The sequence below is a fragment of the Terrapene carolina genome, unplaced genomic scaffold (genome assembly GCF_002925995.2).
Source record: "Terrapene carolina triunguis isolate 2854851 unplaced genomic scaffold, T_m_triunguis-2.0 Scaffold210, whole genome shotgun sequence".
Classification (NCBI taxonomy): domain Eukaryota; kingdom Metazoa; phylum Chordata; order Testudines; family Emydidae; genus Terrapene; species Terrapene triunguis.
This window is the reverse complement of record NW_020664561.1, coordinates 8,717,931-8,744,046: the sequence shown is the minus strand read 5'-3', so window position 1 is coordinate 8,744,046 and position 26,116 is coordinate 8,717,931. Positions and strand designations below refer to the sequence as shown.

At 41.7% G+C, this 26,116-nt stretch overlaps 1 protein-coding gene across 1 annotated transcript in view; it reads right to left on the bottom strand.

The window, feature by feature from the left end:
* The window catches only part of LOC112107404 (rab GTPase-activating protein 1-like), a 545,250-nt gene that overhangs the window by 391,685 nt on the left and 127,449 nt on the right, over positions 1–26,116 (bottom strand). The window contains 3 exon segments of the mRNA XM_026655425.1: positions 7,472–7,616; positions 22,987–23,153; positions 24,466–24,568. Of these exon segments, the coding sequence (XP_026511210.1) occupies positions 7,472–7,616; positions 22,987–23,153; positions 24,466–24,568 (415 nt within the window).

Here is a 26,116-nt window from a genome sequence, read left to right as displayed (position 1 = left end):
CACCTCTTTCGATGAGAATGATATACCCACCAGAACAACTGGATCCAACTTGACCTCCTCTTAAATTCCGACGGAGCCAACTGGAATGGCTAGGAGAAGACAGTTGGTGTGATTCCTGCACAAATCCACAATGCCTACTATATGGATCCCACAGGCCCCAGTAAGACCAGTATGGATCAGCCAGAAGGGGAAGAGCGTAAGGCATCGGATACCAGTGGTCCCTGGGGTAGCCGCATTTAGAAGGAGGCAGACAGTTCCAATACCTTCTTTGGTCTCGTTTCCCTTGTGGGAGAAGGAGCCTCATCTGGAGTGTCTGTCACTTGATAAAATGATAGGCTCGTGTTCTACCAACAGTGCCAATGATACATGGGGAAGGATGTTCCAAGTTGTGGACATAGTAGGGAAAGATATTCTTTCCCACAAGGTGGACTCCCCAGGTGTAGGCATGTTTCTAAATGAGCCGAGCATGAGAGCAAGGGAGCTTGTGGGCAGGACAGAGTGAAAACATCCTCCAGCGGGGTAAAGGCTTCGGTCTTCCTTAGTGTTTTGAGGGCTCCTGAGGAGTGGACCAGTGGATCCAGGTAATGCAAATGTCTTGTGTTTCAGAGATCTGGCATGGAGAACCAGAGGTGGATTAAGGTTTCGTGGGGCCCTGGGCCAGAGCACACCTTCTGCCTGCAGCCCCACCACCGTTTCACCCACGGCCCCACACAGTCCTACCCCCCCTCACCTGGGCCCTGAGGCTGCAGCAGGAAGCCAGATCTCCTCCAGTCCCGGGACCACAGCAGGGGTCAGGGCATTGGGGCTTCCCCCACTGCCCCGCATTTCTGCGGAGCCTGGGCAGTGAGCAGGCTGCTGCCCCTCCCCAGCCAGGCTCTTTCCCAGGCAGCTCTGTGGGCAGTGTTCCAGCGTAGCTGGAGAGGCTCTGGCCCCGCCCCGTCCTCTCCGGCTCTGAGTCTGGCCCCGTCCCTTCCTCTCCCTGCCTGGGCGGCTGCTGGGGAGCACTGGACTCTCCATGCCGTCCCATTCGTTTAGCAAGGTTGAGCCATGGGGGCTTCCCCCGCTCGCCCACCCAGCGCTGCTGCCAGGGAGTGGGGTCGGGGGAGTGTAGAGACTTCCCCTGCCCCGCCCAGCGCTTGTCTGTTGGGGGCGGGTTGCCCATTTTTCAAGGGTCTCCCAATTGGCCAGGGCCCCTGGGCACTGGTCCTGTGGGTCCAGTTGATAATCCGCCACTGCGAGAACATCGGAGCCATCAGATGGGATCCCAGCATTGAACTCCTACACGGAACTGTTGGGTACCGCTCATTAGGTTGCGGGATGGAGCTGGACCCAGTATGATTGGATCCTTCACGCCTGTCCTTCTAGGACAGAAGGTTTATGCAGACCTAATTCTTTAGAACCCATATGTGAAGGTTCACTGGACTTTGACAGGACGGGGAGGAATCCTCTCTCTTAGAAGCAGATCTGGCTAGAGATCTGTCCTTATGCCTATGTTCATGTCCCCCTCTCTTGTGAGAGGGTTTCTTAGACTTAAGAGCTTTTGCCTCAACTCTGGAGGTCATGCTCGGATGTCTGCTGCTCATAGTTTGAGGCCGTTGTGCGGGGAAGGTCTCTCCAGCCTGAATCTGAATGAGATTTCACGTCCTGCTCCATGAGGTGCTTCTGCAGAAAAAGCTCTTATCCCTTAAGAGTTTGGGGAGGGAACGAGCAGCAGATGTTGCACTTGGTGGCAATAAGAGTCTCCCCAAGGCAATAAAGGCAGTGCTGGTGGCACTTGCTGATGGAAAAGGAATTGGTGCAGGAGACACAATTCTTGAATACCGGAACTCTTGGCATAGTCCCTCTTCAAAAGGAGAAGCTTCCTGGGGTGGGAAGACCTAAACTAATTACACTAACTATAAAAACACTAAAAACCTAAACTATTTGCAACTATTTATAAATTATATTTATGGGTTCGCAGTAAAGAAAGATCAAAGTGGACAAGGAGGATTCTGACTCCGTCCATGCGGTGGTAAGAAGGAACTGGAGAGGTGTTGGTTCACACTACCCTTTGTAGTCTGTTTGGAGTATGAGGAGAGTAACTGCACATCCCAGACCAATGGACACTGCATACCAAAAATTTCTGAACCCAGGCACATGGTACACATGCATACCCAAATGTGGAATACATATAGAGACCATCAATTGAAGAAGAACCCATAGAATCCCACCAAATACTCATGAATATCAGGATATCCACAGAGGGCCACGGTCATTCACAGAAAAGCCCTATGCTGCAAAGATCATCATACGGAACTTGCTGCAGATGGAAACTATCCCTTAGTGCTCAAGGGGAGCGGGTTTGACAGAGAGAAGGGAGAATTCACTCATATAATGCTTACCCAGTCCACCACAACTTGCACCTATTTGTCCTGTGGATTTGGAAGAAGGAAGAATATGATGCTGCACAGAGCACCCATCATCCCTGTCCCATCCACTCCTGACCTGGATCACAAATGAGTTCCCAAAGACAAATTTTCATGGGGTTGATGAGACTTGAGTGCAGGATAGAGAAGAAAGGATGTAATGCAGCTAGGACCCCAACTCCAAACTACTGCCCCCTAGTAACTTTGTTATAAAATAATTCTGGAAGAGAAGCAGCCATAAAACTCCAAATTTCAACATTTGACATGAAAAATTCACACGTCATACAACTCTAGGTAGGTTTGTATCCTATGGAAATGTTTTGTATTTAAATATTAACTTTTTTTAAACTGTGAATTCACACTTGAATCACTAACTTTACAGTATGAACATAAATCAAATTAAACTATCGTGTGTTACATCATTCAGAGCAAGAAAAAAAATTTAATATATTGTACTCAATTTTTCACCAGTTAAAGAAGGGATTAGAAACTATCCAATAGCACAATAATATTGCTGCAGGAGTTGATTAAATGTATTTTTAATAACTGAAAGGTTAACTTGCAATGCAGTAAGAATGGTCTAATGTTAGAGAACAGAATGTACAACCTGTAAAAATGAGATATTGACTCATCTCAGATGTAATTTTTTTTTTTTTTTTTTTTTAAGTGTAATGCTATGGATTTGCACTCATTAGAATCTGCTGTATAAAAAAGTTAAATCTTGTGGGACTGCAACAAAGGTTTCTATCTGATAGAGGATAATCTTGTCCTATGTTCAAACAGACTGTCCTCATGAATTTACCATACTCTGAGATGATGATCAGATCATTTTACATTGCTCACTCTGTCCTTACGTACTCTCTCTTTCTGGGCCCTCAAATACGTAACTCTCTCAGATTTCTCTGCAGCTTTCAGACCCCTCCATCACTTTGATCTCCCTCTCATCTTTGAATTTCATGGTGACTACATGTAACATCAACCTCTCCTCCGCGTCTCAATCCTCACATGCTATTACTTTGTTATTATTTCTGGAGAGTGAAGCCATCTCAGAAAAGTCCAAGGACCAGGGGACTTCTGCTACACATTTTTTCTTCCCTCCTGAAGTTCTACCTCTACCCCCCAGCTTGTGAGCAAAAAAATTAAACTTCGCCTCCCTAGTAAGATCCACGTATGTTTAATCACATTCCAATATGGCTCCGATAGCACAGTCCCTTCCTTCTGCACCAGCATCAGTGCAGAAACTCATGCTTTCATGTCTGGGAGATGCCCAATTCACTTCCTGGTATGTCAGCCATGGTGGAGGCCTAATCATCTTTGAGAAATCTGTTGCTATAGCAAAAGGCTGACTGTTCCTTAGTTTTCCATTCAGCACTGCATTTCAGGAAATCATGAGAATGTTCTATAAGATGACTGACCTTTGGGTAGATACTTCTTCCTTATCAAGCTACTGTCTCCAGAAGTGTCATCTTACTAATAAAGTGTTACTTATTTCATTTTTTTTTTTTAAGGATGAATCGCTTTTTGAAGACTATTCTTTGCCAATTTACAACAATATAAAAGTTTACTTAGGAAAACAGTGCCATTAAAACTATCTTATAGTTGGCTCAAAATAAATTCAACTTTTTGTATAATTTTGGCACGTTTGTAAAGAACGCATTTTATTTATCATCTATTTCCTACTTCTGAACTACTTTCTGAAAGCACTGAATATTAAGTATGACTTTATGTGGGCAACAGCAGGGAGCCCTAGTTTTTGATATCATACAAAACTATATCAAGAGAACCCAAAAGCCATCATTGCAAAAACAGTTTAATGACCGGGAGATAAAAAGGTGACAAGTTAATTCGCGAAATTATTTACATCTAGTTGCTGTATATCAACTTCATATCAAAAGAGCACTGAGCTGGTGGACTGATTCAGCAGAAACAAAAAACAGACCTAGTCATCAAGGATTGTCTTCAAAGGGTAACAAATATCATTAGAAATCAAAACAAATTAACTCAAAAATAATACCTTTCCCCTTCCCCAGTCTTAGGACCTTAAGTATGGAACCCTGACTTTTCATGAGCAGTCTCCAACTATATCCTAAGCAACCAATTTATACTCTTTCCTGTGTAGAGGAGGAGGAAACTGAGGTTAACACCTTTTACAATTCGGTGACCTTACACCAGGACTAATTCTAGCAAGCTATAGAACCCACAGTGGAAGGAAAAACAGGGAGAACCAGTTCAGCTGCAACCATTGCAACAGTAATGAGCAACAGTTTCATTTTTTTGCCATAGTTCAGTGCCTACTTATTTTCATTCCTCCATCACACACTATTAAGGAGTGAATGTGAGAACCCCTGTGCTGTACTTCTTATGCCTGAAAACTGCTTCCCTCCCCAGCTACCTCCCAGCCTTCCAAAAAGCAGATCTCCTCTTTCTGAGTAGTAGTTCTCAGGAAGTTTGGCCAGGCATGTGAGGAAACAGCAGCATGGGGGAGATACTTGAACTTCAAGTTTGAGTCTTAGATGACCAGGAGAGGTGAGGGAGAATTGTCTTTTCCTCACTAGTTACAAGCTGCCTAACTTCATTTCATGTTGCCCCTCATGGGGGTCTTCTAAGTCTCCAACCTCCTAGCTATTTCATATTGCCCCGTTTCTAGAGGATGACTCCAGACCCCCACTTTCAGGTGCTTCATGCTCCCCCCCATCTAGGTGCAGCCTCTGGGATTCTTTCCTGGCCACTGATGGCTCTTTGTCTGGGGACTTCTGTCAGGGCAAATTTAAATGGGGGAAGAAATGAAAAAATGATTACAAAGGAGGCCCCTATGAGTGTGCTTGAATCAGCTATGCCTTGCACCTTGTCAAAATTACACATTAATAATTCACTCTCCCACTACTTTACCATGCATTATGAACATGAGCACAGATACCCTAATACATTTCACTTGAGACCTCTTCCAACAACATATAAGAGAAAGTTTAGTCAATACACATCTGGATCTCTTTTTAGTTAAATTATAGTCTGAATTAAGCAACCTTGTTAGCAAGGTAAGGCAATTTAGTGTGGAGGTTCAACGCATTCTTTTGCTTTGACAAGCAAACTGTTAATATTAATTAAATAAGACTAAGCAGGGGAATATTTCTGTGCCGCCTCCAGCTCTCAGGTTTGATGACTGAGCTGACAGAAATATGAACTGCAATGCTAGTGATAAAATGTAATGAAAATGTATGTTAGGTTGATATGAAATATTCCTAAATGGCCACTGTATGATTTTGCAATAAAGTCAAACTGGAAGTTAGTGTCATGAAACCAAGGCACCAGTAAGAACAAAGGTATGGTTTATTTATTAGAAAAACATGATCCCAATTTTCTATAAGGTCTTGCTCTTATGACACAATGAAATGTATTTCCCATTCACATTAAAATGCTAATGACCTTAAAACCAGGGTGGAAAGAAAATTCACACATCTGCCAATAGAACAGCAGCACAAAAGTCCTACTGAACCACTCTCTTCAGATGGACTGAAAGAATATTCTGTCTTATTTCTTAAAGTGACATTTCCACTCCTAATCATGGCATGAGTCATCTAGCTCACAAAGGACCACGGGATGCTTAGTCTTGGGGTTGGCAGAAATTGAGATAGCTGCAAAGGGTAAGTAAGCAAGATGAGGATGCAAATAAGGCATCATACACTTTTATGGAATTATATAAATAAATAATATTGCAAGCTTCAAATGTCATACAATGAATCATGAGGAAAATGATGGAGCTAATGGAGTCGGGAACAGCACTTCATAAAGAATAAAGAACAACCCCTCAAAACCCATACATGGATGAACTAACTGTTAGCCTATGAAGTGGGAAAGTCCCTACAATATATATTATATGCCATAGCCAGGACCAGGTTTAAAAAAAAGAGGGGGGGGGGGATGATATGGGCCAGGTATTTATGACCCTTGACCCTAAACAGAAATTAAACAAGTAAATAAATCTTAGTTCAAGATCTAAAATACAAATGAATATTTTGAGGGGGTAATTTTAAACTATATTTTTTCTATCATAATAATTAATGATCTGCAAAAGAAGGTACATAACAATGGAAATGTATGTAGAACAACTGGCAGTGACTCATTTAATCTGCACATCTAGCGGGATGGATAACTTCTAGGCAAGTACTCTAAATGCAGTTTCCATGAGAACAGTGTTACATTGTAATGACATTTTAAAAAAAAGATTATTTCCATTGCAAGTATTTTGAATTTAACATATGGAAACTAACATTAAGTTTAACTTACCATTTTATTTTTCCTGCTATGCACACCTCTGTACTATTATTTGCTCTATTTTTAAATAAAACTGTTTTACACAACATCAAGAGGGCAAGATCTAGAGAATATTTATTCTCTAATAGCACAATGTTCATTAAATTCTGGAACAATCACTTGTTATTCTCAATAATAGTCACTGGAAAAAAAGGAATAAATAGTGCAATAGTAATTATTGAAGCCTGCTCCATCAAACAAGCTGCTGAAAGGACACTTACTATACATTTAAAATATATTCAGGATAGATTGGCAGCACGAAGAAAAAAAATCCACAAAATTTTTAAGTTACATAAAAATGATCCACAGGCACCAGGGATTGAGTCAGAAATCATTACTACTATAAACAGCGAAGAGCTTCCTGGCATCGCTGTTAATTATGAGAGCTCTTTCTAGAAAATAATGGACTCTGATTGGAAGAAAAACCCTTTAACAGAAGCTTGCTATCTTGTTAGCCTAACAGGTGAGGAGGAATGGTAAGTTTTGGTGCACAGTGCTGTATGGATGCACCGTGTCTGCTGCTACATCTGGATAAAACAGCCTAGATAGGACAGTCTAAAGTGTCGGACACTACTGCTGGTACTGAAGATGCACTAGTTGTGAATGACAGGTGATTGGGCGGGGTGGGGGAGGGCGCTATTATAACACATCCCTGATGGACACAAATAGGAAGAAACCTATATGGGAATAAAAGACAGACAAACTATGAAAAAAACAGCATATACGGGAATTGTACATGTTCATTTTACTCTTACCTTCTTCAGCCTCATCCTCCTGTGGCGATAGTGGACCCCCTCCACTTGTTGGACTGACTGATTCATCATCTCTCTCAGACTCCCGCTGCAGACTTACAACTTCATAAATTGCGTCTCCAGCATTTGTGTGGTTTTTCCCTTCAGACTAAAAATAAGGAAATGAAATGAGTTTTAATGTTAGGCTCTTGCTATTCACCAACTCCATGTTTCTGCTGGTTTGATCAAATAGGATTAAACCAAGGACTGATACAGTAATTTGGGGGCAAGACTCCATGAGCGCCAGGTTTGTATAATTATTGGTGATTCCCAGAACATCCATAGGACAGACCAGGGCAACCGCCCTGGGCCCCGCACTTTGGGGGGCCCCATGCTTCAGGGGGACGCGGGGTCCAGGGTGGTCTAGGGAGTTAGCAGGGGGCCTAGTGCCGGCAGCAGCGAGAAACCCGGCCCCAGCCCACCCAGCCAGCTCCTGGCATCGCTCAGGGGGAGGGGGCGGAAGCCAGAAAGAGGCAGGGCAGCAGTTTGGGGGAAGTGATGGAATGGGGGCGGGGAGGGAGTACAGCGGGGCAGACTGGGGCCGGGTCGCTCGCTGCTGCCAGCGCCAGCCTCCCTGCTAAGCCCCCAGGCTGCCCTGGACCCTGTGTCCCCCTGAAGCGCAGGGTCCCGCAAAGCGCGATAAGCCCAAACATTGGTGGAGCCAGGCCCACGTTACTAAATATTGATGGAGCACGGGCACCATGAACCCATATAACTCACCACCTATGCAAGACTCCATCCAATTTCAATGGAAATTGCACACATGGATTGAGATTAGTATATGACACTGCTGAACGTAATTTGAGGAAGATGAAAAGCAGCAATGAAAACAATAATTATTGTTAACGCTCCTCCCGCAACAACCTTTATGTATTTGAGGAATTATAACACAAACTTTACAATTTAAATTTAACAAACTGAGACAGGGAGGGGACTGCTGCAAGAAAAAATTGCAAAGAACAGACAGGAAAAATGTTGTGATAATAAAAATAAGTACCAAACATTTTTGAGAAACCAATTTTTTTAGGCATTTTGTAGAATGTTGAGAGTTGGCAGTAGGTAGCACGTTCCGCATCATAAAGATTACAACACCCACTGCGTAAGCAACGTGCTGTGAAAGGATCCTTAGAAGTAGATTGTGTACAGTGCATCTTCCATTTAATCCCAGGAGCCCTTTAGGATTTGTATCCAGTGTATTTATATTTTAGCAGTAGCTGAAATTAGTTGGAATGCCTGAGCTCAATATCCCTAGTTATAACAATTTGGGGAACAAGGCATTCTCACTGGAGGGCACTTGACACTCAAAAGTAGCTTCATACCTGACTGTGCCTGAGTTTGATAACTTTCAAGGCACACGGAAAGGAATACATTTTCTCACATGCTTTATTTAGCATGGATGAGGTGAGACAAACGATCCATTAAAGACCCATCAAATTCTTTTGTTGATTAAAACAACTTGTACTTCATATTTTTAAAAATGTAATGTACTTAAATCTTGAGCATTGGATAAATGAATTTTATAGAATTTTCTAGAAGAAAAAAAATCAATAAAATAGCTCTTTAGTGTGTCCACATTAAATCTTGGAAGAGAAGAGAACCAGACACCAGGACTGTTCCTAGATGTCTCCTCTCCAACATGTGCCCCAGCTGCTTTGCTTCCCAGACATCACAGAACAGTATATACATCTCTCCTTACTGCCCACTCCCACTTTAAAAAGTTTCTTCTCTGATGTACTCAACATTATTATTTAAAAAGTACAGTGATTCATGTATTTTCATATGGTTGTACAATAATAAAGCCAAATAGCTGCTATTAAGTGAACTGGAGATAAAGTAAAGCCAAAAAGTACATTTTAAGACCAGTTTTAGATCAGGTTTTTTTCAGCCTGCTTCATTCTTTGCAAACCTTACATAATCAGAGTTAAAATAAAGTTATTTTTCAAACAGGCTAATAATGTCAAGTCAGCCTCAAAAAGCAAATGAAAGTAGTCTTACGGAGGTGGTGTTAAATTTGTCTCAGAAGCATAGTGTTAACCACATGAGAAAAAAGGAATATCCAATAAAGGATAAGTGAAAGAAAAAAATTACCAAGGATTAGAATAAGATATTACTGTTTCCTCTGTCAGCAAAAAAAAAAAATAAGAGTAACATATGAGAACCTGCTGTGTAAAACCAAGGCACTGACCACTTGTCATTTATGAGCCCCTGGAACCTTTAATTTAAAAAGGGAGCACTAACTCCAGCTTGCTGGCCAATTTCCACCCACAGTAATTAACATCTTCCACTCTAAATACCTCCTGTAGTTTCAGTTCCAGTTGGTGAAACTGTTCCATGGGGTAGTCTAAATCTGCACTGCCTGTGGTTGGACAAAATCAAGCGTTTTCCCCCTACTCTGATCAGTCCATCACACCTGTTTCTATTATAACCATTCCATGTTGGGAAAAAGCAAGGCATGGGTCCTCTTCTCTCTTTCCGAGTATCAGACAATTTTCCATACAGATCTGGAAGTGCGGGGTGAAATCTACAGTTTATAATTTAGATCCATTACCCTTGTGATTAGTAAAATATAGCAGGGAGAAATTCGCTCCATTATCAATGCATACACGTTTCACCTCCCAGGATGTCAGTATCAAGTAATTGCAAGGCCCCTGGTCAAGCAATTATGTCGACACTGATAATCTCATCATTTATCAAAGTCTCGGACATTCCTTTTGGAGGTATAGAGAGGGGTGTTATTGAGAACATTGCAGTAGTACAGCTTTAGCATTACTCTGAGGACTTGGTATAGTATTCAGAAATCTGTTTAAATGTCCTTTTCATTTTTTTAAAATGTGTTTGTCTGAAACTCAAGGCACATATAAACAAACATTTTAAAAATACATTAAGAACTTCAGATTAGCCCACTGCCAACATTTAGGACTCTTCTAACCACCAAAAATGCCCCCTCAATCTACTTCCCACTGATACCCTTAAAATCACCTCAAAAAAAGGCAAAGGTTTCCTTGAAACATGCCCTGCTGACTCAAGTTTACTTGGACCAAGAAAGAAGCTGTATTTTAAGATAAGTATCAAGCAAATGTAAATAAAAAGGATTATAGTGTGCGCTCTTTAAAACTGGAAAGGGCAGCAGTCTTCCACATTTTCACATACTTGTGTTTTTTATAAATTCTACTGTATTTATACATCACCAACGGCGTGAAACAAGGATGTGTTCTCGCTCCTGTCCTATTTAACCTGTTCTTTGCATGTGTCCTTAACCATTCAGTGAAAGATCTGGACCGAGGTATATACTTGAAATACCGGCACGATGGTTCACCTTTTGACCTCCGTCGCCTGAATGCAAAGACTAAGACAGTGCAGAAACTCCTTCTTGAGGCACTCTTTGCTGACGATTGTGCCCTCATGGCTCACACTGAAAATGATCTTCAGCACATTGTCAACAAGTTTGCTGAGGCCTCACAACTTTTCGGACTAACTATCAGCCTCGGAAAGACAGAAGTTCTCCATCAACCTGCACCTGGATCCAATGCTTCTGTCCGAGTATCTCCATCGACGGCACTCAGCTGAAAGTAGTGGAGAACTTTAAATATCTGGGTAGTGTCATATCCAGTGATGGATCACTAGATAACGAGATCAATGCACGAATATCCAAAGCAAGCCAGGCACTTGGCTGTCTGCGTGTCAAAGTTTTAAATCACCATAACATCCGGATGTCAACAAAACTGCTTGTGTACAGAGCTGTTGTTCTTTCATCTCTTTTGTAAGGGTGCGAAACATGGACACTATATAGGCGTCACATCAAGCAGTTTGAAGCATTTCACATGCGCTGCCTCCGTAACATCATGAAGATCCGCTGGCAAGACAAAGTGCCCAATCTCGAAGTCCTCGAGAGAGCCCAGATGACAAGCATCGAAATGATGATCATGAAGTCACAGCTACGTTGGACCGGTCATGTCAGCCTCATGGATGCCAACAGAATCCCCCGCCAGCTTCTGTATGGTGAGCTCTCCCAGGGCATCCGGCATATAGGTCGTCCACGGAAACGTTACAAGGGCACCATCAAAGCCAATCTGCAGTACAGCAGTATCAAACCTAGGGACTTTGAGGACACCGCCAGCGACAGACCACAGTGGCGTGCAACAGTCAGAAATACCTGCATCGCCTTTGAGGAAGACCGCTGCCAGTATCTACAAGAGGCACGCGAACGGTGTCACAGAGCATCAACAGCGCACAATCCACTGACCGCGAACTTCCCATGCACCATCTGCAGCAAAATGTGCACCTCTAGAATTGGCTTGTATAGCCATCAGAGGGCACACAATAAGACCAACAACTGATGATCTGCACAGATTTGTCATCATCGGATCGATGGACTACCAAGACTGTATTTCACTTATCTCTATTGTAAAACTGAAGAGCAGGAGTGCCAAAGAAAACAGCTTGCATGAGACTGATTTACTCAGGTGGGCATTTAGTGTAGTCTGTGCCTTTATTGCATAGTAAAAACATCACTAGCTGTTCAGCACTAATTGTTTTATCCCTCAGTAAAGTGACAATTGTCATTCTAGCTTAGGATCAGCAAAATTAAGTCAGTCCTATTCATTTAAGTCAACCACAGGGGTTGTGGTTCCACTGCAGTACAACACAAATTAGAAGATCAGACTCCTCTCTTCAGATCTTGAGCCAATATCAATATAATGTGTAAGTCTCTAGAGAAAATGGATCAATGTTTATTGCAGGAGTATGAAACTCTACATAATTCCAGAATGAACTGAATAATAATGCAAGTAATTGGGTGTCAGCCAGGAGAGAACTATCGGGAGGACCTTTGGATTCTACTCTACTGAACATTATTCAATAAAGCTTACATATACTTAGGCCTGGTCTACATTGACGGGGTGAAGGGGGGGGAAGGTGGTTGATCTAAGATACTTCGTCGTACTTAGATCTACTCACCGTGGTGTCTTCACTGCGGTCAGTCAACTGCTGCCGCTCCCCCGTCGACTCCGCCTGCACCTCTCATGCCGGTGGAGTACAGGAGTCGACAGGAGAGCACTCGGGGGGTCTATTTATTGCGTCTAGACTAGACGCAATAATCGGCCCCCGCTGGATCGATCACTGCCCGCTGATTCGGCAGGTAGTATAGACATATCCTAAGAAGCATATGCACCCTTCCACTGCATGGCAAGGACGGATGCAAAATCATGTTAATCACACACACAGAGTCCTGGGAGAGACACACAGAGGGAATATGCAGTATGCTGTATCTTGGGTCCACCTCCCCTAGATTGAACTACACAGTCCCTTCATACAAATAATGCCAAACAGAGCTCTGGGGGTGCTAATGAAGTGAAATATTCAGGAGGAAATATAACTTGCACAAAAATCTGTTGTGTGTTATTCTGAGGAAGTTACGTGTCTTAATCAATATTATTAAAGCATTATATAACATTACAATAATCTATACCGTGATTTTCATTAATAATGATCATTTAATGCTTCAATTTATAACACTAATTCCCTCACTACTCCTTCCACACACCAGGGGGGCAGTGTAGATGACATCACTTGAAATATCACATGAAGGCGGACAATTAAATATCGTGCTTGTATACAAATGCTATAACACTGATTACTAAAATGGGTGAACCTGAGTGCCTGGGATTGAATGAGGATATTGAAGTAAGAGGCATTACAGAAACTTGGTGGAACAATGTTAATCCACGTGACACTAATAGTGGGGCACAAAATATGTAAGAATTCCAGTAGATTGCACTGGTGGGTGGGTTTCACTACCTGTGAGAGAAAGCAGAGTCAAATATAGTAAAAAACTTAAATAAATCAAACTTTACTATCAAATCTCTATGGATAGAAATTCCATACATGAATAATAAGAGTATAGTAGCAGGAATATACTACCAATCACCTGACCAGGGTGGTGACAGTGATTGTGAAATACTCAAGGAGTTTACAGAGGCTACAAAAACAGAAAACCCAACAATAATGAGGGATTTCAACTATCCCCGAACTGACTGGGTATGTGTCACCTCAAGACAGGGATGCAGACAGAAAAATGTCTGGATACCATAAATGACTGCTGTGACATGCTGTAACCCTCAGGGAACACCCTGTAATCCCCCATATTCCTCATCTGTACATAATTGTGATATTACATATAAAGCATGCCTTGTAAGGTATCAAGGGAAAGGTTATCATCTGCTGAAAGTCATTTCTCTATCCATATATGTATATCATTAATGCATATGAAGTAGGGCTGTCAAGCGATTAAAAAAATTAATTGTGATTAATTGCGCTGTTAAACAACAATAGGATACCATTTATTTTAAATATTTCTGGAAGTTTACTACATTTTCAAATATATTAATTTCAATTACAACACAGAATACAACGTGTACAGTGCTCACTTTATATTTATTTTTTATTACAAATATTTGCACTGTAAAAAAACAAAAATTATTTTTCAATTCACCTCATACAAGTACTGTAGTGCAATCTCTTTATCATGAAAGTTGAACTTACAAACGTAGAATTATGTACAAAAAAAAATCAGCATTCAAAAATAAAATAATGTAAAACTTTAGAGCCTACAAGTCCACTCAGGACTACTACTTGGTCAGCCAATCACTCAAACAACAATGGTTACAATTTGCAGGAAATAATGCTGCCTGCTTCTTGTTTACAATGTCACCTGAAAGTGAGAAAAGGCGTTCGCATGGCACTGTTGTAGCTGGCGTTGCAAGATATTTTCATGCCAGATGCGTTAAAGATTCATATGTCCCTTCATGCATCAACAACCATTCTAGAGGACATGCTTCCATGCTGATGATGGGTTCTGCTTGATAACGATCAAAAGCAGTGCGGACAGACGCATGTTCATTTTCATCATTTGAGTCAGATGCCACCACCAGAAGGTTGATTTTCTTTTTTGGTGGTTTGGGTTCTATAGTTTCCGCATCAGAGTGTTGATCTTTTAAGACTTCTGAAAGCATGCTCCACACCTCATCCCTCTCAGATTTTGGACAGCACTTCAGATTCTTAAACCTTGGGTCGAGTTCTGTAGCTATTTTTAGAAATTTCACATTGGTACCTTCTTTGCATTTTGTCAAATGCTGTGAAAGTGTTCTTAAAATGAACACATGCTGGCTCATCATCCGAGACTGCCATAACATGAAATATATGCAGAATGCGGGTAAAACAGAACAGGAGACATACAATTCTCCCCACAAGGAGTACAGTCACAAATTTAATTGACGCATTATTGTTTTTACGAGCATCATCCGCATGGAAGCATGCCCTCTGGAATGGTGGCCGAAGCATGGAAGGGGCATATGAATGTTTAGCATATCTGGCAAGTAAATACCTTGCAATGCCGGCTACAGAAGTGCCATGAGAAGGCCTGTTCTCACTTTCAGGTGATATTGTAAATAAAAAGCAGGCAGCAGGATCTCCCGTCAATGTAAACAAACTTGTTTATCTTAAACAATGAGGAGTCCAGTGGAACCTTAAAGACTAACAGATGTATTTGGGCATAAGCTTTCGTGGGTAAAAAACCACTTCTTCAGATGCATGGAGTGAAAATTACAGATACAAGCATAAATATACTGGCACACGAAGAGAAGGGAGTTACCTTAACGGCTACCCCTCTGATATTTGTTTATCTTAGGGATTGGCAGAATAAGAAGTAGGACTGAGTGGACTTGTAGGCTCTAAAGTTTTACACTGTTTTGTTTTTGAGTGCAGTTATGTAATCAAAAAAAAATCTGCATTTGTAAGTTACACTTTCACAATAAAGAGATTGCATTTCAGTACTTGTATGAGATGAATTGAAAAATACTATTTCTTTTGTTTATCATTTTACAGCGCATATATTTGTAATCAAAAATAATAATATAAAGTGAGCACTGTGCACTTTGTATTCTGTTTTGTAATTTAAATCAATATTGAAAATGTAGAAAAACATCCAAAAATATTTAATAAATGTCAATTGGTATTCTATTGTTATAAGTGCGATTAATCACGATTAATTTTTTTGAATTAATCACGTGAGTTAACTGTGATTAATTGACAGCCCTAATATGAAGTTATGAGAATTGTGTTGTATGCTTGTCACTAAAACATGCTGTAATTTGGGGGATCAACCAGATATTAGCTCCCCAGAGGCAACAGCAAGGAAAGTAACCAACACCCGGGCGGGGTGTCAATCAACGCATCAACAACCATTGTCCAGCAAGGGAGCTACAATGCAATGACTCACCTGCATGAGGCCACAACAGGGGAATTGCTCAACCTTGCCTGGAGACTCAGCAATGCCCACCCAGAGATGCCTGGACATGTGTTTTCCAAGCACGTGGACTGAGGATATAAAATCAAACACAGGGGGCCCATGCTGGGCCTTTCTCCTTCAACCACCTACGCTGCAAGCGACAAGGACACTCTGAAGACTACAACTGAGGGGACTGGCCCAGATTTCAAGGGTGAAATCTGTATATTAAGGATTGCAATATCCAGTGGGGTGAGAAAAACTGCTTAGTCTAACTGTTGCCCAGTCTAACAGGGTTGAGAGTTTAGATTGCGTGCTTATATTTTATTTCTTTTGGTAACCAACTCTGACTTTTTGCCTATCACTTCATATCACTTAAAATCTTTTTATAGTCAATAAATTTGTTTTACTGTTTATCTTTACCAGTGAGTTTGTATCAAGTGTGGGGCAAATCTGCTCAGGTTTTGCAAAGGCTGGTGTATATCCACTTTCCACTGATGAAGAATGAACCAATTAATACATTTGCACTGCCCATCTTGAGCAGTGCAAGACGGTATATTTCTGGGGTACAGTGCTGGGAGCTGGGGGGATTTGGCTCAGGTGCCTTTCCCTGTGTGATTCATGAGTGGCTCTGGAAGCACTCATTCAATCTAGCTGGGTGTGGGGTCTCCACATGTGGTTGTGCTGAGTGATAGCACCTGGAGGGGTTTGCTGCTGGTCACTAGCAAGACATGAGAGAGACAGCCCAGGCTGGAGAGAGTTCAGGGGGCACAGCAGTCCCACAGTCCCAGGCTGCACCCTGGGGATCCCGTCAAAACTGCCTTTTGAAGCAGCTTACCCTGAAACCCACAAGGGTAGAGGCAGTTCTTGATTTAGTCTTAAGTGGAGCACAGGGTCTGGTCCAAGAGATAAATATAACTGAACTGCTTGGTAATAGTGACCATAACATAATTAAAATTAACATCCTTACCGGGGAGAAAATACCAAACTAACCCATCACAGTCCCATTTAATTTCAAAAAGGAAAACACCACCAAAACAAGGAACCTAGTTAAAAGGAAACTAAACGGAACTGTGTGACAGGGTGGACTAGGCCCTGAGGCCCCTTGCTGGAAGCCTCAGGGTCCTGCCACACTCGTCCCAGGAAAGAACGGTGGAGAGGTCCTCCAAGCGGGCTAGAGTGGCTCCAGGGAAAGCAGCCAATCAGAGTGGCTTCAGGGAGCAGCCAATCAGGGACCAGGAGGAGAGCCCTATAAAAAGTAGCTGCGGAGACAGAGAAGGGCAGTTCCTTGCTGGAGCTAGACGAGTGCAGACAGTACTCCTGGCTGGCCAAAGGGAAATGCAGCACAACGGACAACTCAGTGCTAGTAAGGACTGGGGGAGCTCCTGGCTGGCTGCTGGGCCTGAACTTAGAAGGGCCCTGAGCTAAGAGTAAGGTGTCAGGGAAGGCTGGGGCCAGGGGGAAGTGGCCCAGGGAACTGAAGGCACTTTTACTAAAGTGGAGCGTGGCTACTATTCTTAGGATCCCTGGGATGAGACTCAGTAGTTGGTGGACCCGAGTTCCCCCATAGGCCACTGGGGAAGGGCCTACAACTGGACAGCAGTAAACCCCCATAAGGGGACTAAACTGTCAGGAGGCCCAGTTGGAGAACTGGGGGCAGAACAGACTAAAAGGGCAAAACCATTGCCTTCAGGGAGGAAGTCCTGGGGGGTATAGCCCGATACCAAGGCTGGGACTGGTTTAAAGACTACAAACACACCCAACCAGAAGGGGGCGCTCGCGAGAAGTGGGTGCCACACAGTGAAGTGCCTGCAAGCTGCATGGAAACTTTTTGAAAACACCATAGAAGAGGCTCTAATTAAATGTATTACGCCCCCCAAATAAAAAAATGCCACCATGGCTAGACAGCAGAGTAAAAGAAGCAATTAGAAGCAGAAAGGCATCCTTTAAAAATTGGAAGTCAGATCCTACTGAGGAAAATAGAAAACCAAAAAATCTGGTAAATCAAGTGTAAAAGTATAATTAGGCAGACCGAAAAAGAATTTGAAAAGTAATTAGCAAAAGACAAACTTAAAAAAAATTAAGCACATCAGAAGCAGGAAGACTACCAAACAGTCCATGGGGCCACTGGATGACCCATATGCTGAAGCAGCACTCAAGGAAGACAAGGCCATTGCAGAGAAGCTAAATTAATTCTTCTCATCAGTCTTCACTGAAGTGGATATGAGGGAGATTCCCACACCCAATCCATTCTTGTTAGGTGACAAATACACCTCTACCCCGATAGAACGCTGTCCTCTGGAGCCAAAAAATATTACCGCGTTATAGGTGAAACCACGTTATATCGAACTTGCTTTGATCCGCCAGAGTGCGCAGCCCCGCCCCCCCGAAGCACTGCTTTACCACGTTATATCTGAATTCGTGTTATATCGGGGTAGAGGTGTATGAGGCACTGTCCCAGATTGAGGTGTCAATAGAGGAGGTTTTGGAACAACATGATCAGTTAAATGGTAATAACTCAGCAGGACCAGATGGTATTCACCCAAGAGTTCTGAAGGAATTCAAATATGAAATTGCAAAACTACTAAGTGTGGTATGTAACCTAGCATTTAAATTAGCCTTCATACCAGATGACAGGACAGCAGCTAAAATAACAATATTTTTTTTAAAAGGCTCCAGAGTAGATCATGGCAATTACGGGCCAGGATGCCAAACTTCAGTACCAGGCACATTGATAATTTTTGTTTTTTTACTATAGTTTCAACCAGACACACTGATGAACACAATATGTTGGGAAGAGTCAACATGGCTTTTGTAAAGGGAAATCATTACTCAGCAATCTATTAGAATTCTCTGAGGGTGTCAGCAAACACTTGGACAAGCGAGATCCAGTGGATATAGTGTATTTGGACTTTCAGAAAGCCTTTGACCAGGTCCCTCACCAAAGGCTCTGAAGCAAAGTAAGTAGTCATGGGATAAGAGGGAAGGTACTTTTATGGATCAATAATTGATTACAAGATGAATAAATGGTCAGTTTTCATTATGGAGCGAGATAAATAGTGGGGTTCCCAAGGATCTGTACAGAGACCTGTGCTGTTCAACATATTCATCACAAATGATCTGGAAAAAGGGGTAAACAGTGAGGTGGCAAAGTCTGCAGATAATACAAAATTATTGAAGATAATTAAGTCCAAAGCTGACAGCAGAGTTACAAAGAGATCTCACTGAACTGGGTGATTGGACAACAAAATGGCAGATAAAACTCAATATTGATAAGTGCAAAGTACGGTACATTGGAAAATATAATCCCAAATATACACACAAAATGATGCGAACAGTTATCACTCAAGAAAGATCTTGGAGACACTGCCGATAGTTCTATGAAAACATCCGCTCAATGTGCAACGGCAGTCAAAAAAACCTAACAATGTTAGGAACCATTAAGAAAGGGATAGATAATAAAACAGTGAATATCATAGTGCCATTACATAAATCCATGGAAAGCCTTTGAATACTGCATGCAGTTCTGGCGGTGCGATCTCAAAGAAATACATTAAAACTGGAAGAAGTACAGAGAAGGGAAACGAAAATGATTAGAGATCTGGAGCAACTTCCATATAAGGAGAGATTAAAAAGCCTAGGCCTGTTCAATTTAGAAAAGAAAGATATGACTATAAAATCATGAATGGTGTGGAGAAAGTGAATATGTGAAGGGATAAATAACTTTCCTAACTCAAGAACTAGGGGTCACCCAGTGAAACTAATATGAGCAATGTTTAAAAACAAACATAAGGAAATATTATTTCACACAACGCCCATTCAACCTGTGGAACTCATTGCCAGGGGACTGGGTTCAAAAAGAATAAATTCATCAATAGCTATTAGCTAAGATGGTCAGGGATGCAACCCCCATGGCATAGCCTAATTTTGGCAATTAATTGATCTTTGACTATTAGCAGTAAAAATGCCCAATGGCCTGTGATCGGATGTTAGATGAGGTGGGATCTGAGTTACTACAGAGAATTCTTTCCTGGCTGTCTGGCTAGTGAGTTTTGCCCACATGCTCAGGGTTTAGCTGATCGTCATATTTGGAATTTTCCTCCAGGGCAGACTGGCAGAGGCTCTAGGGGGTTTTCGCCTTCCTCTGCAGCGTGGGGCGTGGGTCACTTGCTGGAGAATTGTCTGCACCTTGAAGTCTTTAAACCATGGTTTGAGGACTTCAATAGCTCAGACATAGGTTAGGGGTTTATTACAGGAGTGGGTGGGTGAGATTCTGTGGCCTGCGTTGTGCAGGAGGTCAGACTAGATGATCATAATGGTCCCTTCTGACCTTAAAGTCTATGAGTCTATGAGGTGTCCCAAAACCTCTGACTGCCAGATGGTGAGAGTGGACAACAAGGGATGGATCTCTCCATAATGCTTCTGTTCTGTCCATTCCCTCTGAAGCATCTGTCACTGGCCACTGTCGAATAACAGGATATTGGGCTAGATGGACCTTCAGTCTGACTCAGAATGACCATTCTTATGTTCTTATGACATTCATTCAAGCAGGCCATGAACTTTGCCAATTTTACAACTTTACCAGCAACATTCAAGAGGAGATAAGGAGGCAAATTTCTCCACACACCAGAACCACAGGTATATTCAGGTAAATTATCTCCTTCTATACATTAAAAAAAAAAAAAAAGCCACAGAGCAAGGTGAGGTTACAGCCCCATTACGCACAAGTTCACTGAATCAAGGAAAGATTCATTTCCTGATCCTTACCAATCAAATGGGCTTATCATTTTTGAAGGCTACTGTCATAACTAAAAAGGGAAGGGTAACAGCTCTCCTGTGTACAGTACTAAAATCCCTCCTGGCCAGAGACTCCAAAATCCTTTTACCTGTAAAGAGTTAAGAAGCTCGGGTAACCTGGCTGACACCTGACCCAAAGGACCAATAAGGGGACAAGATACTTTCAAATCTTGGGGGAGGGGGAAGGCTTGTGTGTGTGCTCTTTGTTTTAAGGGGTGGTTCGCTCTTGGGACTGAGAGGGACCAACCATCAATCCAGGTTCTCCCCATCTTTCTAAACAAGTCTCTCATATTTCAAACTTGTAAGTAAAAACGCCAGGCAAGGCGTCTTAGTTTTACTTTGTTTTCTCAACTTGTAAATGTACCTTTTACCAGAGTGTTTATCTTTGTTTGCTGTACTTTGAACCTAAAACAGAGGGGGGGTCCTCCGTGCTCTTTAAGTTTGATTACCCTGTAAAGTTATTTTCCATACTGATTTTACAGAGATGATTTTTACCTTTTTCTTTCATTAAAAGCCTTCTTTTTAAGAACCTGATTGATTTCTCCTTGTTTTAAGATCCAAGGGGGTTTGGATCTGTATTCACCAGGAGTTGGTGAAAGGAAGGAGGGGGGAAAGGTCAATTTCTCCTTGTTTAAGATCCAAGGAGTTTGGATCTGTATTCACCAGGGAATTGGTGAGAGGTTTCTAAAAGCTTCCCAGGGTAGGGAATGGTGGCAGCGGACCAGAACTAAGCTGGTAGTTAAGCTTAGAAGTCCTCATGCAGGCCCCCACTCTTGTACCCTAAAGTTCAAAGTGGGGATACAGCCTTGATAGCTACCCACAAGAGTGTCAATGCATAAATTATGCATGTAAACTCCTCATTTTGTATGTGCAAATCAGGGTTACCCAAGTGTAAGTGTATCTGGCATGTGAAAATCCACACTTTACACATGCACTGGACTTTTTGCATGTATAGCTCATGCAGGTGCATTTTTAAACATTTGAGCTATGACTCGTGAAGACCAACTAGTGGCAGATATTAGAATATTTTTTCTTCTGTCACTACGTCAGTTTTAAAGTTTCTGCCTTCACTTTTGTATTATCTTTAGGGCCCTACCAAATTCACGGTCATGAAAAACACATCACGAACCGTGAAATTTGGTCATTTGTGTGCTTTTACAGATTTCAAGGGGGAGACCAGCATTTCTCAAATTGGAGGTACTGATCCAAAAGGGAGTTGCAGGGGGGTTACAGTATTGCCATCCTTACTTCTGCGCTGCCTTCAGAGCTGGGCAGCCAGAGAGCAGTGGCTGTCGGCTGGGCGCCCAGCTCTGAAGGCAGTACCCCACCAACAGCTGTGCAGAAGTAAGAGTGGCAATACCATACCAGGCCATCCTTACGTCTGCGCTGTTGCTGGCAGCGGCTCTGCCTTTAGAGCTGGGCTCCTGGCCAGCAGTTGTCGCTCTCTGGCCGCCCAGCTCTGACAGCAGCACTGCCGCCAGCAACAGCAAAGAAGTAAGGGTAGCAGTACTTCAACCCCCCCTACAATAACCTTGCAATCCCCCCAGCCCCTCAACTCCTTTTTGGGTCAGGACCCGTAGAGTTAACAATACTGTGAAATTAACCAAAAGGGACTGTGAATTTGGTAGGGCCCTACACATAAATGACACTATATAAAATAATCTGAAGAATAAATGATGCTGTAATGAACTACAGTACTAGAGTGAGCTGTTGATATTTAAAGATGCCTGGGTTGCTTTAATGTTAGAGCTACATTATTGTAAGTATACGTAGACGTTTACCACTGCATCAGTGAGCAATTTAGAACTATATAGGAAGCTTCCAATTTAAGCATTTATAAAATGTGTAATGCCAGGGAATACAAACTCAAATGCCTAGAGATGAATAATGGTCCTTTCATTGACTAGCATGAAAAGGAGTATTTGAGATTAAGCAAAGTGCATTTGTAACCAACTTGGACCTGTGAACTCCAAAACATTTTAACAAAACAAATTAAATTCATGACTTTTATTTATTTTATGTGTGTGTACATATAAATAAAACTAGATAAAAGATAACACGATAAAATTAAGACTTTCAAAGGATTGACTTTTCTTCATTTTTAAACGCTATTCTTTATCGCCGTTACAAAGGTGGTGCTAGCCCATTGGAGGCCCTAAGCATGAATATTGTTCACCCCCAACCCCCAAAACACAAAAAGTGAATGGGGGCCCCTTTCAGCTGCTTGGGGCCCTAAGCAATTGCTTAGCCTGTTAATGGCGCAGAGCCGGCTCTAGGCATAATCAGGGGCATTGGAAACATCTACAGAAACAAATAATTAAAAAGGGTAGACCTAATGCTCAGAAAGTCAATTTTTCCTAAAGAAAGGCAATTTTATTCTTATTAGAAAACACTGCTGTACCTGTTTTAGCTTCATGTAGAAAGTTTCTGTGAAGGTTTTTCTGCTGAAATACCAGAAACGCTCATTAGCTGGGTACACACGAACAACAGTCTCCAGCAAAAAGCGGACTGGCTCTACCACTTCAGTGACCACCATATCCACTGCCACAGTCATGTACACACGTTTATCTGGAACACAAAAATAAATTCACATTCACAAAAGTAGTCAGTCTCAAAAAGATTCAATTTCTCAAGGTACTGAGTAGTATAAAAAAACACCACGGAAATAGATGGCTATTTAGGTCCAAATCCCTTCCTATTAAATCCATCTATTGATTCTGCAGCACATATTTCATTTCTGTTTTAGATCTTGTATATCCACATAGAATGAAATGCACAATAGCCAATGGGATATTCTCCTTTAATACCAAATAATTCTGGTAGTTCTCTCACACAAATAAGCATTTGCAAGAATGGAGGCAAAATGTCCCATATGGGGTGAGGAGGGGGAGGGAATGAAGAAACTGTGGACCAGAGCCATGGTCTGAGGTCAAATAACTGGAAAATTACACTGGATCAGGTCACAAATCTGAAGGTGTAATCTAATGCTAAAGTAGTGAGCTGTATTAGAAGCCAGATACTCAAGTGTCAAGGCATCCCCTACATCATCCTCCATTTGTCCCAAGCCCCATTGGCACTTGGGTACAAAATGGATTAATGATGCCTATGCCTGGTAAGTTACAAATAAGACTCCTTAAGTATGTGATTTTACTGTTGCAGGAAACAGCTTTTAAAATAAGAGTTAGTTTTTAGTCATCAGGAATAGGATACAGAGCCTCAGGCAATAACAAATGCACTCAACTGGGATAGTTATGTGATCAGACTACAAATGGACAATGGAAAGAACGCAGTCAAGTCATGAACTGGAAATTGTGTAGACTTGGCTCTTGCACAGCAACAGCTAAGTCTACACTATGCTAGAAGTAACAAACTATATAACACTTTAAAATACACTTTAAAAAAATCCAAGAATAAGAAAAATTATGCTGTCCTAGGAGTCAATACTACATTGAAGGCCAAAATCAAGGTTTAAAAAAAAGGATAGGAGTTCCAGATTCAACCAAGCAGTAAAACAGGAACTATGCACAGTGAGGAAATGGCTCCTAAGTACCCTTGGGATTGAAAATTCTAATCCCCAGGGGAACATGCCTGTGACCTCACACACTGCTCTTCTACAGGATTCTGACCTGGCAGCAAGAGCACATGCTAGTATGAGCAATTCTTTATGTTATATGTGTTTATACAGTTCCTCGCACAGTGAGGTTGTGATACTGACTGAGGCCTTTGGGGTTACCATGATGTTAATATTAAACTGAAATATACAGCATGGTGTCAGAGAGACAAAGACAGAGAACATTTATTAAATGAGGTTAAGTATTCTTTATCATACTAAATAATTACTAAGCAAGCAAAACAGCTTGTTAAAAAAAAAATCATTTACCTTTAGGTGTTTCCTCATTAAGTACTAGAAAAGTAGGTGCATTAGGATTCCACATTCCAGTAATAACATATGCTCTCCCATCACAGCTCTTTCCCATGGACTCCTAAGAATAAACACATGCATTACATGCATTACAGTGGCACCTAGAACCAATATCGGGGGCCCAGTTGTGCTAGGAATTGTCCAGTGAGATAACCCCCTGCTTCAAAGAGCTTCAAATCTAAACAGTTAAGGTAGACAAGGTGGAAAAGGGATAGAACATACAAGCAAAGTGAACACAATAGCTTGAAACATTTCATTTATTTTCATTTAGTTCAATTATTTTTGTTAGTATTTTATTTTGGGGGAGGGTGTCTCTGGCTTTATGTTTTACTGTTTTAGAGTATGAGAATAGACGAACAAATGAAGGGAGAAGAGACAATGTAGGGAGTGATGAGGGGAAGGCAAGGGAAGCAGACATGGGGGACAGGGTCAGGAAAACTGACTGTGCAGGAGTAAAAAAGCCAATCAGCACAGGAGAGAAAGCATTCAGAGTGAAAACTAGGAAAACTCTCTGAGGAACTCATCAACATCCAAACTTCCAGGAGAGAGGGGAGGCAGAAATCTCTCACGGTACAACTGCACCTGTTGCACTTGCTTTGGTGTTTGCTGCTGGCTGATAGATTTGTATGTGCCACCATTGAAGTAGATTTCTTTGAGAATTAAACCTTAACTTTAGGGGCAAATGTCAGAACAACAAATAAATTAAATACATTTTTTAAATTTTAAATTTTTAAATTAAATAAATTAATGGAGATATCCTATCTCCTAGAACTGGAAGGGACCTTGAAAGGTCATCGAGTCCAGCCCCCGGCCTTCACTAGCAGGACCAAGTACTGATTTTGCCCCAGATCCCTAAGTGGCCCCCTCAAGGATTGAACTCACAACCCTGGGTTTAGCAGGCCAATGCTCAAACCACTGTTTGTGTTAAAATATAAGAATTGAAATGAAAGACATTGAGTCGGTTTGAACAAAATGTTTGACTTGACCCAGCTCGAATTTTTTTCTGATTTTTTAATTCGCTGCAAATTACAAAAAAAAAAAAAAAAAATTGTTTTCACTTCCACCTGAACCAAAACATGGTTTTTTGGAATAGTCAGAGAATTGAAAAATCCATGATTCACACAGTTCTAGTGCTGAATTCTCCAAATAAACAGAAAAAGCACTCTTTAGAATATTTGTTATACTTAAACAAATAAACTAAGAGATTATGTGATGCAGTAGTTTAATGCAATGGGTTTTATTTCTGGACACCTGGATTCAAATCCTAGTTAAGATGACATATTAAAATACGTTTTATAGACCTGTTTCAGTAGACATTTGTCTACGTTACAAAGCAACCACAAAATTTACTACAATTTGTTGTTCCACTTCCTAATCAAAGGATAGAACTGGAAAAGCAGATTTGTTCATATCAATACTGAGATGCACTAGCAGAGATATGTAGATAACTGGAGAAGACTGAGGGGGGACACTAAGTAATCAAATATGTAAAAGGTTGTTATAAAAAGGATGGTGATAAGTTGGGGATAGTTTAGGTATACACCTCTACCTCGATCAGGGCCGGCTCTGGCTTTTTGGCCGCCCCAAGCAAAAAAAAAACAAAAAAAAA